The following is a 15606-nucleotide window of genomic DNA, read 5'->3' as shown; positions in this document are numbered from 1 at the left end:
GGGGAGACGATCTCCAACATCGGCGGAGGAGGGCCTCCTGCAACGGGTTTCGGGCGGCAGCGTTTGAAGGATATTGTTGACTCCGACGGCGGCCGTTTACAGATCTGGAGAAGAAGAAAAAAGAAAAAGAAAAAAAAAGAAAGAAAGAACGTGAGATGAACGAGAGAATGATAGAGAGAGAGAGCGAGAACAAAGAGAAATATCGAGAGAATGAGAGAGAGAGAGAAATAAAATTGTATTAGGTTAAAACCCTAACACATAAGGGCACTTTAGTCTTATCATAGATGGTAAGGGGGGTTTCACTAATTTAGATTGAGATATGGGTTATGGGAAAAGTCTTTAAAGTCAATTGGGTTTAGTTCAAAATATTTTCCAAATAAGGGGTGTATTGCATATTTCCCCTTTTTTAAATCATATTTTGCCGCTACTCAACATTTTAAATTAAAAAAATTGGCATTCAACTATCGATCAACAGAGGTAGAAAAAATAAATAAAAAGTCAATCCAGTTAAAAAGAAAATCAACGCTAGAAAAAAGTTCGTTAGAAAAGAAAAAAATCAACGGCGATTCAAATCGGGGTTTCATTGGTCAAAATTGATTAATTAATAAAATTAATGATTAATTTAGATTGAATGAAACTTTATGAGTATTTAGAAAAATTCGAAATAATACAGAGGTCTTATTGCAATCAATAAATGAATTCCAACAAACTCCTTCTCCACCATCTTATCAATTACAAATAGGGGTTTTCGTGCATAAGTCCCTGACCAATCATCTTTATTGTTTTAGGTTCAAGGATTATATATCTTTTGGCAATAAGCTCATCCATTTAATATGTATTATAACAAAAGGAAAAATTAATGTATATGATAAAATTACCCCCAACCCTTTACACCCAATTCTTAATTGTAACCCCAATTTAATCAATTTTGACCACAAGAATCCAATGTTAACTTTTTTAAAAAAAAAAAAAAAACTATTTTTTCAGAAATTATTTTTTGCCGCCGGTCTCCGGCGTTGACTTTTTTTTTTTTTTTTCTTACGCCCGCCGCTAAACACATTTAACGTAATTTATATTGTCACTAACACTACATTAACGTAATTGTACTGCCGTTGACAACACATTTATGTAATTGCACTGCCGTCGACAGTACAATTAGAGTCAAGGACAATATTATTATTATTTTTTTTTAAGTTTTGTTTTCATTTGTTGCAAGTCGACGTAATTATATTACTGTCGTTGACAGTAAAATAACTGTAAACACAATAATATTACTGTCAACCACATCAATATTATTATGTTTTTGGGTTTTTTGTTTTGTTTGAGTTATTAACGGAGTAACGTAATAATATTACTGTCGATTATTGTAATATTACTGTAAACACAATAATATTACTGTGGTTGATGGTAATATTACTGTTGTTACAGTAATATTACTGTCAACCACGGTAATATTAACTTTTTTGGTTTTTTATTATGTTTACCTTTGTTGAACGGTCAACATATTAATATGACCCTATTACACAATAATAATGACTTTTGTTGTGTTAATATTATTGTGCCAGAGATTCATATAGCAATATTACTATGTTAAACTGTAGTATAGTAAATTTTAATGTGTTTAACAGTAATATTATTAATATTACCTTCAACCACAACAATATTGTTTATTAAACGGGGGGCAAAAAGATGTTAAAGAAAAAAAAAACAAAGAAAACACTAAAAAAAGTCAACGCCGAAAACCAGTGGCGGAAAAATCAAGAAAAAAAAATCGAAAAAGTCAACGCCGGAAACCAACGAAAAAATCATGAAGAAAACCAAAAAAAAAAAGTCAATGCCGGAGATCGACGATCAACGGCGGTGACAGACGAAATTGTCCATAAAATTATTTTTGGGTCAAAATTGAATAACTTGTGAAATTTGGGGTCAAATTGATGTTTGATTAAATTAAAGGATGAAATTGGAGCATATTAAAATGTGAGGGGCTATTTTAATCTTTTACAAACCTCTAGACCATGTGTGGATTTTTTTATACAAAAACAAATTATTGTCTAAACCCCTTTATGAATAAGTACCCATTTATGGATTTATTTGTAAGGGATAATTAGTGAGAACCTCCCACATCATTTACATATATTAGGGTTGGATATAACCCCTTTTTCAATATTAGTCAAACCCCCCTTATTTACTAAATTCAATTATTCTTTTTGAAACTGCTATGAATAATATATAATTTGCCCTTAATGTTATATTATTTTACATCTGCCCTATTTTATTCGCCATTCAACCACCTCTACCTTCTTCTTTCTAATTTCTGTCATTCTCTTCATATCCCATTCCGTTTATTTTCCCTCTCTCCTGAATAAATCCATGGTGCAAAAGAACCACTCTATCGTAGCCTCCACCACCCACCATTGAAAAGCATAGCATGAGTCGATGATTTTAGGAACCGCCTCAAGGACGCGCTCGTAGCGCATCTCCACTCCCTCAACATTGATGTCCAAGCCGCCAGATCTGAAGTTCTCGTCCCGCCACCGCCGCCATCGCTCCGATTTCGATTTAGTCGTAGAAGATGACATCAAAAACTCAAAAACCCCTCCCTACCTACACCCCTCAACTCCACCGCCGGATATAGAGACTTTGCCGCCGCCGCCGCCTCTGCCTTGTCGTGACCATCGTTCTGATTTTTTTGATTTTTTTTGTGATGCTTTTGATGTTAGGTATTTTTACAGCAATATAGTTGTTCTTGTTATTCGACTATTTTGTATAGCTGTTTTCGTTATCCTGCTATTTCTTTTAGTTGTTTTTGATAGTTTTAGTTGTTTTCGACTTTTTTTGGTTGATTTTCAAGTTTTTGGTAGTTGATTTTGATTTTTTTTTATCCAATCATATGACCTACTGGAAAAATAAAAATCAAAAAATATAAATTAAAAAAATCAAATAATATGTAGTAATTTGTCAATTTGGTAAATTAGATGGAAAAAAAATTCGTTTTGGATTCAAAATAAATGATATGAAAAAAACCGAATCTTTTAGTTGGTTTTCAGAAAAAAAATTAGTCGATTTAGAAAATATTATAGTTGATTTTAGAGAAAAGAAACTAAAAAAATGTTAAAAATAATATTATTTTCTAGTTATTAAAAAATATTTATAAAAAATATTTTAAAAACTATTTTTTTAAATAAACAAAACGAAAATGAAAATAAAAAATAGAAAAGAAATAAAAAAAGGTGTGTGCAACAAATAATAATAATAGGGAAGAGTAAATTTGATAATAAATAAAAACTGAGTTTATCACTAATAAAGAGAAAGTGACTAGATCCATCATTATTAAAAAAATGCTAAAGAGGATTTTCACTAATAGTCCCTATTTGTAAAAGGGCCCTACAAACATATATTTTCTGGACGCCGTACAAGTAAACTCAATGCACTCATCACTTGACAATATATATAGATGTGTCTCATTGAGCAAGAAAAAAACACACACAACACACTCACACACACACTAAACCATTTTATTTTATTATATTTTATTTACACTCAATGGAAAATGAAATTTTAGAACCAGTTAGTCCAACTGGACAATACTTCACCAGCTCTGTTATTTCATTATCTATAATTGCTGTTTTTGAATTAGAATTCCCAATCGACCAATCCCGGTTTGACACGTTGCTCCAAAATGTCTTTCTTCCAATCAACCCTCGTTTCTCATCTCTCATGGTAATTGCTACATTTTCTTCATTAGTGTGTGTTAATTATATATAAATATATATTAAAATTGTATAAGTGTGATTAATTTTATGAAATAGTAGAAAAGTTAGTGTAGTCTCCGACTTTTTATTACTATTATAGGGATGCACTTTTATCTTATGTAGACTTATAAGATTTTAACGAGGCCCTTAAATCTTTTTAAATAATAAAACCTTTAAAATTATGAAATAGTGGGTGATAAATTAAACAAAGATTAATTAAATAATAAATCACAGGTGAAGCACAAAAATGGAAAAAAGCAATGTTTTGAAAACCGGACCGGACCGGCCGGTCGGACCGGTTCAACCGCGAACCGCCGCCATGTCCGGTCCGGTTAGATGTGAAAAACCAAAAATCCCAAAAACCCGGGTCAAATGCCAAAATCCCGGTTCGACCGGTAAGAACCGGTTAACCCGGAACCCGGTCCAAAAACCGGTTTTTAGCTCAAAAGAAAATTCATGGCCGGATTTAAGTCAATGGTGGTGGTGGGTGATAGAATCTTGTCGAAAAAGGTTGTTGGTGAACGGATCTAAACGGATCTGAGTAGTAATGACCGAATCCAAGTGGTGGCAGCCATAGATTTCCACCGAAGAAAAGAAAACGAAGAAGGAGAAAGTGAAAATGAAGAAAAAAAATGAAAAAATAAGTTGAGCAAATAAAGTATAAGTCTGGGAAATTTGGATACTTAAAAATAAACAGATATAGAAGATAATAAAAGAAGAGAAGGGGATGGGCATGTGGCTGTGAAGACGAGAGAAAGAAGAAGGGGGGGGGGGGGGAGAGAGAAAGAGAGACCAGTGAGAAGAGGAAAAAAATAATAATTTTAAATTATATTTTTGTAAAAAAGGTGTAGTGAGTTGGGTAATAAAGTGATGAAAGTAAAAAGCAAATATAAAAATATAAAATATATTATTTGTGAGGTATTAAATTAATAGAGAATTATATATATATATAAAATAAAAAAAAGTAAGAAATCCGGTTGGACCCCGGTTGAACCGGTCCAACCGTGACCCAGTAGCTTGGCCGGGTCGATGTCCGGTCCGGTTTTCAAAACATTGGAAAAAAGCACTGGAAAAAGGTGGAAGTGGATATCCAAGAGCATATCATAATCCCAAATTTCCCATTTGGAAAATCACCCGAATTCTACGAGGATTGCCTGTCTGAGTATTTATCAAAAATATCCCTAGAACAATTCCCAGAGAGCAGGGCATTATGGGAATTTCACATAATAAATTATCCAACGAAAAATGCAGCTCAAAATCTTGTCTTCAAACTTCACCACTCACTTGGAGATGGCTACTCACTAATGGGAGCTCTTCTTTCTTGCTTGCAAAGGGCAGATAATCCTCAACTCCCATTGACTTTCCCCTTATTGAATAACAAAAAATCGAAAACTCGTAAAGTTAATATTTGTGGAAACAATATTTTATCAAGGGCTTTTGATAGTGTGTACGATTTCGGGTGGAGTGTTTTGAAGACCATTGTTCTTGAAGATGATAAGACTCCGATACGATCGGGCGATGACGGAGTTGAGTTCCGGCCTATTACAATCACCACCATGGTCTTTTCGGTTGACCAGATCAAGAAAGTCAAGGCCAGTCTTCATGTGGTATGTATTTATATTCCCATTCACCATTCATTAGAGTTTCAAATAATGCATTTTTCCCGTTATACTGTTAGTAATTCAACTTTATTATAAATATTAGAGATAAATACAGTTTGCACTCCTGTACTATTACCACTATCGCATTTACACTATGTACTATGAAATGTGACAAAACAGTCCCTGCCGTCCATCTTTGTTAAAAAACTGTCCCTTTCGGTTGTTGACTATCCGTTGCATTAACCCTTGGAAATTTTCAGACCAAAATACCCCTTTATTATATATAAAAGGTGTACATCACTCTTCATTCATTTTTACTCAATTTTATCCCAATTTCTTCCTATTTTTTGTTCCCAACCTTTTTTTTTACACAAAAATTCTGAACAAATTTTTATATTCTAGAAATTAATTTTAAGTTATTTTTAAATTTATTAAAAATGTCTTCTGGTAGTTCAAATGTAGCAAAAGTACCAAAACATATATTCAAATTATAAAAAACATAAGTCAAAACCATTAAATATATCAATAAAAACCTTCAACATCATCAGAAAATAAAGTTACACAAGGTTTTCAATGATCGCCAACGTTAATAGTAAAAGTGAAATCATCCAAACCAAATTTCAGAATCATCAAAAGTAGCAAAAGTATCAAAATATAATGCCAAATCGTCCCAAAACTATCTAAAGTACCAAAACAAACATCCAAATTATCAAAATATAGTTGCAAACCAACAAATATCAAATATATCACCAAAAACCTTCAAAATCATCTTAAAATAAAGCTACACAAGCTTCAATGATCCCCATTATTAGTAGTAAAAAGTGAAATTATTGTTTGGAGTAGGTTGACTTGAGAACAGCAAATTCCCAAATCTTGTGTTCAATCTAGTGTGTTGTTGAGCTTGTATTCCATCCCTAGAATCTTATCTTCCTTCATGCCTTGGTGATTGAACCTTCATAAATAAATTAATGAATACTTTGCAGCCTTCAAGTATAATAAAATTGAGAAATTTGAAGAGAGTTAAATAATTTGTCTATGAGGTCTAATATCTCTCACACCATTCCAATTTCCCATTCCAAAGCATTGTACTCTTCCTATCTCTATTATAGTCCCTCTAGCTCCATTCCTAGCACCAGTTGAAGATACTTGGGTTGAATGTCCTACGGCAACAGTAAAACCTTGAGAAGTTTGTGTTACCTAAAATGCAAAAGTAGATTCTTCGTTATGACTAGTATAGTTACAATGCAAAAGTAGAAAGTTATAATATAAACGGGGATCAATATTCGGGATATCCAAGTTCTTTAACCATATCTAGCAGCTCAAAATACGACATTAAATCAGGATTAATATTCGGCACAATTGAAACCGTTCCCCCAACGTAATTAAAATAAGTTTGGAACCTCCCTCCATGATTAATTCTAAGGGTAAACAATGGATCGGACATTTTAACCTACATAAAAGAAAACATGAAAATAAATGAATTACAGAAGCACATTGTAGCTAAAATCCCAAAAATTCCCAGAAATTGAAAATTCCTAAACCCAAAAATGCCCAAAATTGTACTGAATATAGAAACCCTCTCTTCAAAGCCCTTTTGAAATAGATTCCCGAAAAAAAAATCATTTTTTTTTCTAAATTCCTGACCCTTAAATCCAAAAATCCCCAAATCCAAAAGAACATAAATTTAAATATAAAATACAGCTTCTATTGTGAATAGTAATCCCAAACCATAAATTTTGTGTTGGTAATTCTCTAAAAATAGGTCTGTAATCCAACCCTTGATGATCTAAATCCAAATTGTACGTGGGATAAAAACTCCCAAAATATCTCAACCCTAAATTAAGCGATAATTTGAGAACTTACCTTTGTCCACACCAAGTTCTCTTCGAATTGCTTCCAAAACGTATATGTTGTGTTCAATTGATGTGGAGAAAGATGAAAGGGAAGAAGAGGGGAAGGTTTCTCACTTCTATTCTTCTTTTGTTCTGTACGTGTCAGATTCTTTTTTCCCCACGTCAGAAAATCGTAATTTTTTTTAAATAAAAGTAAGAGTAAAAAGGTAACTACACTTAGAAACTAACGCCGTTAGAGACGTGAGAGTTGATTGGAAAAGTGAGGGGCTGTTTCATTGCATTTCATAGTACATGAGGGGTAAATGCGACTGTAGTGATAGTACAAGGATGCAAACTGTATTTAACCTTAAACATTATCATTAATAGTAAATGATATTTTAATACATAAAAAACTACGTAATCTTTCTAAATAAAATAGTTTTCAACACTAAACACTATTAGTTTTCACTAATAGTGTTTTTAAAATTCTAATAAAAATTAATATATAATTTCAATTGTATTTATCGACAGACGATAAATGATGTGATATGTGGAGCATTGTTCCTGGGGATCAGACTGTACATAAAGTCAACGGAACATGACCAGTCAAATGCAAATTCAACGGCACTGGTTCTTCTCAACACAAGAAATATCAACGGCTACAAATCAATCTCGGAAATGGCCAAACCGGATGGCGAGTCACTATGGGGAAATCAATTTGCTCTTCTTCACGTTTCAGTACCTAAATTAGCTATTTCAGACCCAATTGATCCTCTCAGTTTTGTTCTCGAGGCTCAGAAAGTAATTAAGAAGAAAAGAAATTCTGCTGCAGTGATTTTAACTAGCAAATTGCTCGAAACATTGAGGAAATTAAGAGGCCCTGAGGTAATCTTTAAATAAATAATCTAATTAAAATAAATAATTCATTTTTTTTGGTGTTAATTAATAAATTGTGTGTATGTATATATATATATATATATATATCAGGTGACAGCTGAATACATTCATAATACAATGAAGAACACGAGCCTGACAATTTCAAATATAATAGGACCTGTGGAAAGAATAGCTTTATTAAATCAACCAATCAAAGGCCTGTATTTCATGAATGTTGGTGTTCCTCAGGTATTAAAATTTAATTTCTTATTATTTTTACTTTAAAAAATAATATTATTTTTATTCATCAATTTTTGCAGAGCTTAACAGTAACAATGGTGAGTTACATGGGACAGTTGAGAGTGGCTTTGGGAACAGAAAATGATTTAATTGATGCACCAAAGTTCAGACAGTGCGTTCAAGATGCCTTTGATATGATTTTCAAAGCAGCGATCCCTTTTCCTTCTATTTAAAATATTAATAAATACAATTGAAAAAAATAAACTTTCATTTTAATGTTCTTTTTTAATTTTTTTTTAATCTTCCTATGTAATTTGTTTAATACATGGGCTAATATTCGAGTGCGGCACTATGTTATTTTTTTCTTGTAATAAATATTTTTTTCTTCTCTAGATTTTTATTTTCATTTACTTCTAAATTCCAGTAAGGCTTTAATAGAAAATATCTTTTGTTATCTTATATATGAAAATAAGAAACAGTAACATATGAAACACTAATGGCATATTTGTAAAAAAATTAAAATTAATTACATTCCTTATTTTGTGGTTAGTATTTCTTAATTGGGGTTATATGAGATAACCCCCTCATACAATTTCCATAGAGGCATAAATCCATTTTTTAATTCACTATTAGGGATAACCCCCTCGGTTACCATAATATCCAATTTACCCTTTACATTCATGGATTAATATAAAAATCAATTAAAAAATCTGAAAATATGCAAACGTTCAGATTCTTTTTGTTTTCTTTTTATTTTTTATTTATTTTCTTTTTACCGATTTCCTTTCAAAACAATGTTTTTTTTTAAATATCTACTTAAAAATAGTTATTTATTTTATATTATTTTTAAATTTTTTCAATTTTTTTATTTGTTTATTATTTTTAATTTTTCGTTTTCTAAAATATTTTTTAAGTATTATTTTTTTTAAATATATTTCTTAAAATATTTTTTTAATAATTTTTTTTCCAGTTTATTTTTTTAATTAATTTTTTTTATTGATGTTTTTCTTCAGTTTATCAAATTGAAAATCCACTATACACGTACGAATTTCACTATAAATATTTCAAAATTTAGTGAAAATAATTTTTTTTCCAGCATATTTACTAAAAGATGAAATTCGCTACACATCAAAATTTATGAACATTCACTATAAAAAAAATTAACGTAAAATCCACTGAAAGATTATCGTAATCCACTGTAAAATTTAGCGTAATCCACTATTCACTAATCCAATATTCACTGCCTGAATTTAAAATCCACTATTCGAAATCCACTGTAAAATTAACGTAATCCACTATTTACTAATTTACTATTCACTGTCCGAATTTAAAATCCACTATTCGAAATCCACTATTCGAAATCCACTATTCACTGTTTGAAATCCACTATTCACTGCAACCCCTCTAACGTAATCCACTATTTAATGTCACTTGAGAATTCGAAAACCACTATTTACTATAAGCGCATCGACATCCCCTCCTCTATTGCTCGCGCCTGCGTCAGGTGGGTATATTTTGTCTGAAATCCACTAAAAGTTCATCAAAAACCACTACAAAAATATAGAAATCTACTACAAAAGATCCTCTTTACAAAGAGAAAATCCACTAAAAACTTGCTTACATCCACTACGAAATTCCCCTTTAAAAAAAATGTCATGATAGACAATAGTAGAGTCACCCGAACATCACCCAACCTCGTCCCACTTGTTGCCATTACTCCACTTGCGCAAGAACCTGAATCAAAGAAAAAGAAGACAACAACGTGTAAACTTAATTCATTCAAAACAAAGTCAGTTTACAAAGCAAGAATTTTAAACCTACTACAATCTCATCCAAAACCATTACAAAAAACTATCAACATCCACCAAAATATTAACATAATCCACTACGAAATTAACCTAACCCACTACAAAATAATTACAAAAATATTAACATAATGGTCAATTGCACTTATCTTTTACCAAAAGATCCAAAACTATCATTCAAATTCTCTATGCTCACATCTTTCTTTACCCCTGTCACACCATAATCCAATTCACACAGAAATTATAATTACCATTCATCACCGCACCAAAAAATAATAATAATAAAAAAAAGTTAAACCTTATCAAAAATCAAGAAAACTGATGTAGACAACAAAAACAAAATTACGAAAAAATAAATAAATTTGAAACAAAATACAGAAAAATAAATAAATTATATTTTCAGGATCGGTGTACCTTAGATGCAAAACAAGATTTTGCGTAGTCAATTGCAACCCTTCTTGTGCTGACCATATCCACCGTCAATGGCGGCGACGACTGAAAGGAATGAGGGGTTGCGACCGCCAAATTCAAGATATGTTCAATGCATATCGGATCTCTTCTCCTTTCCTACGTGGACCATATCTATCGGCACCGGACATGCCGTCGCCACAGATCTGATTCCGTCCATGAGGCTCGGTAGCGTTTGTGAGGGGGAGAATATATGAGAGATAAGACAATACATCAAATTAGAGGGTTTGGGAGGAAGAGCCCATACGTCTTGCCCCGTTTTGGGGGCTGGTAAGGGAGGCGATGGGGTGAGCGTGAGTTGTGGAGAGAAAGGAGAGAAGAGAATGAGAGAGACGGCTAGAGAAGAGACGTGGGTAGGTTAAAAAAATTTGAGAAAGGGTAAAATAGGTTATTAATAATATAATTTGCTGAATAAAATACAATTGGATTTATCTCAAAAATGGGAAAAAAAAGATGATCTAGTCTAATGATACAATGCATATGAGGGGGTTTTCTCAAATAATCCCTTCTTAATTATACCAACTAAATGGAAGTCAGCCGTCAGGTGACTTGATTAAATATGTGTTTTGTTGGGACTTGTATGATCATATTTGTAGGAATATTAACTTAATTTTGGTAATTCAAATTTCACAATTAATTATTTTAATATAATATAATTTATTTTCTTAACACACTTTAATTATCATATATCTAAATTTTCTTCATTTTTGTAATGCTAGAGCTATGTATCGGAAGAATTGCTAGTACTTTTCAATGATGGGTTATTATGTTTTCCAAAATGGCAACCCTAAGAAACCCTAATGACATTCCTGTAATTATTTATTTTTAATATTTTTTCTTTACTAATTTCCTACCTATATTTTTCAACAAATCAAAATTGACACTGAACTGTGAAGAAATCTACCGACTTCAATCTTCTATTTTTCATGAATATATCTCAAACGTCAAAACTTAAGAGATAAAGATAGAAATTCGATTGTTAAATCTTAACCTATTTGTTTGGATTATAAATCTTATTACGTAATAACACAAATGTTGTAAAAAATATGAATACGACTATTTTCTTAAATTTTACTATGTTGGTGTATTATATATTTTTTTTTATGTATTAAATTGATCATTTTTATCACTTTTAAAATACAATCTATGCATCGCAAGGGGAAAAATTGCTAGTGAACTATACAAACATTAGGTAGGGTGAAAATGATGTAAATGAGTTGAACCTACTCATGAGCAGTGTTCTAAATATCGGTTGAGGCGGCAGATGTATCTGCTTTTTATACCTGTCCGGATTCGAGGACGAATCATTTTAAAGAGGGGGAGTACGATACGATCCACACAAGCTCAAAGATGAAGAGTTGGAAGACATTATTCGAGCTGTCCTTGGAGAGTAAAGGGTTGAATAAGACCATTGAAGAGTTGATGGTTTGGAATTGGAAGAAAATAAAGAGAAGAATTCGTTGGACAAGTTGAATTCCATGCATCCGATATTCTCACCTATTCTGGCAGAGTTTACCATTCGAGTTATAACTCTCGCATCTGAAGTACCTTTAAGCTGATTCATAATAATTCTGAAAGCTAACTAAAATATCTACAACTTTTATGTTTTGAGCGAAGAGATATTCGAAGTGGAACAGTGTCGAAATTGAGCTTTAATTGCGTGCACGTGCACAGCCCAATGTCGCGGGTTAAGAAGGATGATCGAGAAGCCGACTTGAAGATCAAGTTATCCAATTTATTTATGCACGTTTTTAATTTAGTATTTATTATGTTTTTATTATTTTAGAGTCTTTTATGGTTAGGATTTGCTTATTTACAAGTTTCCTTATTATAGTTTAGGTGGGAGTCCTTTTCCTTGTGAACAATGAGTCTTTTTAGCACTTATAATTAGGTTGCCGATTTGGCTTATTTTATTGGACCAATTTTGATGATTTAATTGAGAATATTCTCTTTGGTTCTTTAAGAACTCTTCGAACATATCGGTGGATTCCGTTTGTTCACCCCGACTTATCAATCGATCTTTCACAATCCATTGTGGTGTCTTCACATACCAAGGTTCTTGCCTCTTTATAGGCAACAGGTCGCGGTTCCACCCTTTGAATCTTTGTTTTTGGATGTTTTCGATATTGCTTCCGCGTAGGGTATTAGGGTCTCGCAACAAGTTCTACGGGGTTCGTATCAGTCGGTATCAAAGGGTGGAACCGCGACCCGTTGCCTATAAAGAGGCAAGAACCTTGGTATGTGAAGACGCCACAATCGATTGTGAAAGATCGATTGATAAGTCGGGGTGAACAAACGGAATCCACCGATATGTTCTAAGAGTTCTTAAAGAACCAAAGAGAATATTCTCAATTAAATCATCAAAATCCGTCCAATAAAATAAGCCAAATCGGCAACCTATTTATAAGTGCTAAAAAGACTTATTTTTCACAAGGAAAATGACTCCTACCTAAACTATAATAAGGAAACTTGTAAATAAGAAAATCCTAACCATAAAAGACTCTAAAATAATAAAAACATAATAAATACTAAATAAAAAACGTGCATAAATAAATTAGATAACTTGATCTTCAAGTCGGCTTCTCGATCACCCTACTTAACTCGCGACATTGGGCTGTGCACGTGCATGCAATTAAAGCTCAATTTCGACACTGTTTCACTTCGAATATCTCTTCGTTCAAAACATGAAAGTTGTAGATCTTTCAGTTAGATTTAAGAATCAATATGAATCAGCTTAAAGGTACTTCAGATGCGAGAGTTATAACTCGAATGGTAAACTCTGTCAGAATAGGCGAGAATATCAGATGCATGGAATTCGACCTGCCCAACGAATTCTTCTCTTTCTTTTCTTCCAATTCCAAACCATCAACTCTTCAATGGTCTTATTCAACCATTTACTCTCCGAGGACAGCTCGAACAATATGTTCCAACTCTTCATATTTGAGCTTGTGTGGATCGTATCATACTCCCCCTCTTTAAATACAGCCCAGCCATGTATCGAAGTTACCGCTGAGCTAGCCGGAGTGCAAACTCCAATTGTGCATGCTGATGAAGATGGTGATGAGATACACGAAGATTATCTTGCTCATAATGAGTGCCATGAAGGTGTATCTTCGAGTTTGATTATTTATGGAGTTGGTTGTACCAATGTGACTAGCTATACTTCAGTGGGAATGTTGAGTGTATCAACTTTGGAGTATGCTAGACCATATGAGCTACAATTATTTGAAGATGATTGTGAAAAATGGTTTTTATATGCTCCTTTTTATATCTGTTCGGATTTGAGGACGAATCCTTTTAAAGAAGGAGAGTATGATACGATCCACACAAGCTCAAAGATGAAGAGTTGGAAGACATTATTCAAGCTGTCCTTGGAGAGTAAAGGGTTGAATAAGACCATTGAAGAGTTGATGGTTTGGAATTGGAAGAAAAGGAAGAGAAGAATTCGTTGGACAAGTCGAATTCCTTGCATCCGAGATTCTCGCATATTCTGGCAGAGTTTATCATTCGAGTAATAACTCTCGCATCTGAAGTACCTTTAAGTTGATTCATAATGATTCTGAAAGCTAGCTGAAAGATCTACAACTTTCATGTTTTGAGCAAAGAGATATTCGAAGTGGAACAGTGTCGAAATTGAGCTTTAATTGCATGCACGTGCACAACCCAATGTCGCGAGTTAAGAAGGGTGATCGAGAAGCCGACTTGAAGATCAAGTTATCTAATTTATTTATGCACGTTTTTTATTTAGTATTTATTATTTTTTTATTATTTTAGAGTCTTTTATGGTTATGATTTGCTTATTTACAAGTTTCCTTATTATAGTTTAGGTAGGAGTCATTTTTCTTGTGAAAAATGAGTCTTTTTAGCACTTATAAATAGGTTGCCGATTTTGTAGCACCCCCCTTCTAGTCGGGCGATAAATCGAACCGGTTTATCGGAATATTTATTAAACTAGCGGAAGCAAAGGATCTCTTTGTAATTTTTAAAACATTGGAATGGGGCGAAAATGCAATTATCAAAAAATTGTTCTTTTGGGTGTTGCAGGCTTTGCATTTTCGAAAACTTTGTTGGATAGCTTAAGCCGAATACAAAGCTTGATTCAGAAATAAGTTTCGAAAGGAGGTTTTTCGTTCGAGTGCTACAATATCACTATCGATTTTTGGTTCGAGAGATAATCAGAGTTTGAAAAGGTTATTTTGGTGGATAATTCGAAGTTTTCTAGCGAAGACATGAAAATGGCAAATTACGAAACTCAACATATTAAGGTAGGAAATAAGTGCGATTCATAATGAAAAACGAGTTCAAAAGTACGAAAAGAGAAATGTTACGGTTTTAGGGTTACACCACCAAAAGAAAATAACCACAAGTTCTAGCAACGTTCATAGGTCCTCGTACTTCTTCCAAAATCCCGGGCAAGACCTCGATCCACTACTCGATCCATCCCGGCTGAGGATTACTACTACCTGCAATTAAAAGACATCTATATGAGCTATAAAGCTCAGTAAGAAATCCGAGTATTATCGAACTTTGGAAATACGTTATACATAATATATAATATTGTATACCCGTTCTTACCCACATTTTCGCACAACAACACAAGGCAATCGGTCAAATCACATATCTCACGAAAACACATCAATTAACAAAATCACGTAATTATGCAAAATGACTAAAATGCCCTTTTTGTGAAAAATCATGAAAAACACATTTTTCGGTTTATCGGATCCGTGAAAGATTAATTTCTGTACCGGATAATAAACCTGTTACGAGCCCGTTTTCACTAAGTGGAATCAAACCACTACCACATCATCCTAGTTGGATACCGGCCCACTATATCCGAGTTGTTTATTACCCGATATTCCATTAACCTTTCAAATAAAAATCATTTAATGCAACTTTTTGAAATAATGCTATAACCCACACATGACATCACAAATATCAATCAAGTGCCACAAATCACACAAATATCACAATTTACCACATAATTATGCTTTGGGCAAAAATCCCAAATTCACACACATAAACACACAAC

General features: G+C 32.8%; 1 protein-coding gene and 1 long non-coding RNA gene across 3 annotated transcripts; one reads left to right on the top strand and one right to left on the bottom strand.

Moving 5' to 3' along the window:
* The first annotated feature begins 3461 nt into the window (after nucleotides 1-3461).
* LOC148765668 (wax ester synthase/diacylglycerol acyltransferase 4-like) lies at nucleotides 3462-8724 on the top strand. 2 transcript variants are annotated; one of them, XM_088811674.1, is made up of 6 exons: nucleotides 3462-3720; nucleotides 3987-4012; nucleotides 4819-5359; nucleotides 7717-8070; nucleotides 8173-8278; nucleotides 8382-8724. In XM_088811674.1, the coding sequence occupies exons 1-6, from the start codon at nucleotides 3544-3546 to the stop codon at nucleotides 8444-8446; spliced, it is 1269 nt and encodes a 422-aa protein (XP_088667800.1). In that variant the 5' UTR covers nucleotides 3462-3543; the 3' UTR covers nucleotides 8447-8724. The 2 variants fall into 2 exon arrangements, with proteins under 2 accessions (XP_088667800.1, XP_088667799.1); XM_088811673.1 differs by having other exon boundaries at nucleotides 8173-8310.
* A 1198-nt stretch (nucleotides 8725-9922) lies between these two features.
* LOC148765667 (uncharacterized) lies at nucleotides 9923-10962 on the bottom strand. Its single transcript, XR_016029320.1, has 2 exons — nucleotides 10521-10962; nucleotides 9923-10035 (listed from the first exon to the last, which is right to left on the bottom strand). It is a non-coding gene; the product is annotated as an uncharacterized LOC148765667 (long non-coding RNA).
* Nucleotides 10963-15606: the final 4644 nt, after the last annotated feature.

This window comes from Erythranthe guttata, chromosome 13 (assembly GCF_056151865.1).
Source record: "Erythranthe guttata isolate IM_541 chromosome 13, IM_541, whole genome shotgun sequence".
NCBI classification, from domain to species: domain Eukaryota; kingdom Viridiplantae; phylum Streptophyta; class Magnoliopsida; order Lamiales; family Phrymaceae; genus Erythranthe; species Erythranthe guttata.
The sequence above is the reverse complement of the archived record's forward strand: the minus strand, read 5'-3'. Positions and strand labels throughout refer to the sequence as shown.

Coding starts and splice junctions, on each gene's coding strand:
- LOC148765668 (XM_088811673.1), top strand. CDS start 3,544: ATGGAAAATGAAATTTTAGAACCAGTTAGTCCAACTGGACAATACTTC. Junction 5,360..7,716: donor TCAAGGCCAGTCTTCATGTG/GTATGTATTTAT, acceptor ATTTATCGACAG/ACGATAAATGATGTGATATG. Junction 8,071..8,172: donor GGAAATTAAGAGGCCCTGAG/GTAATCTTTAAA, acceptor TATATATATCAG/GTGACAGCTGAATACATTCA.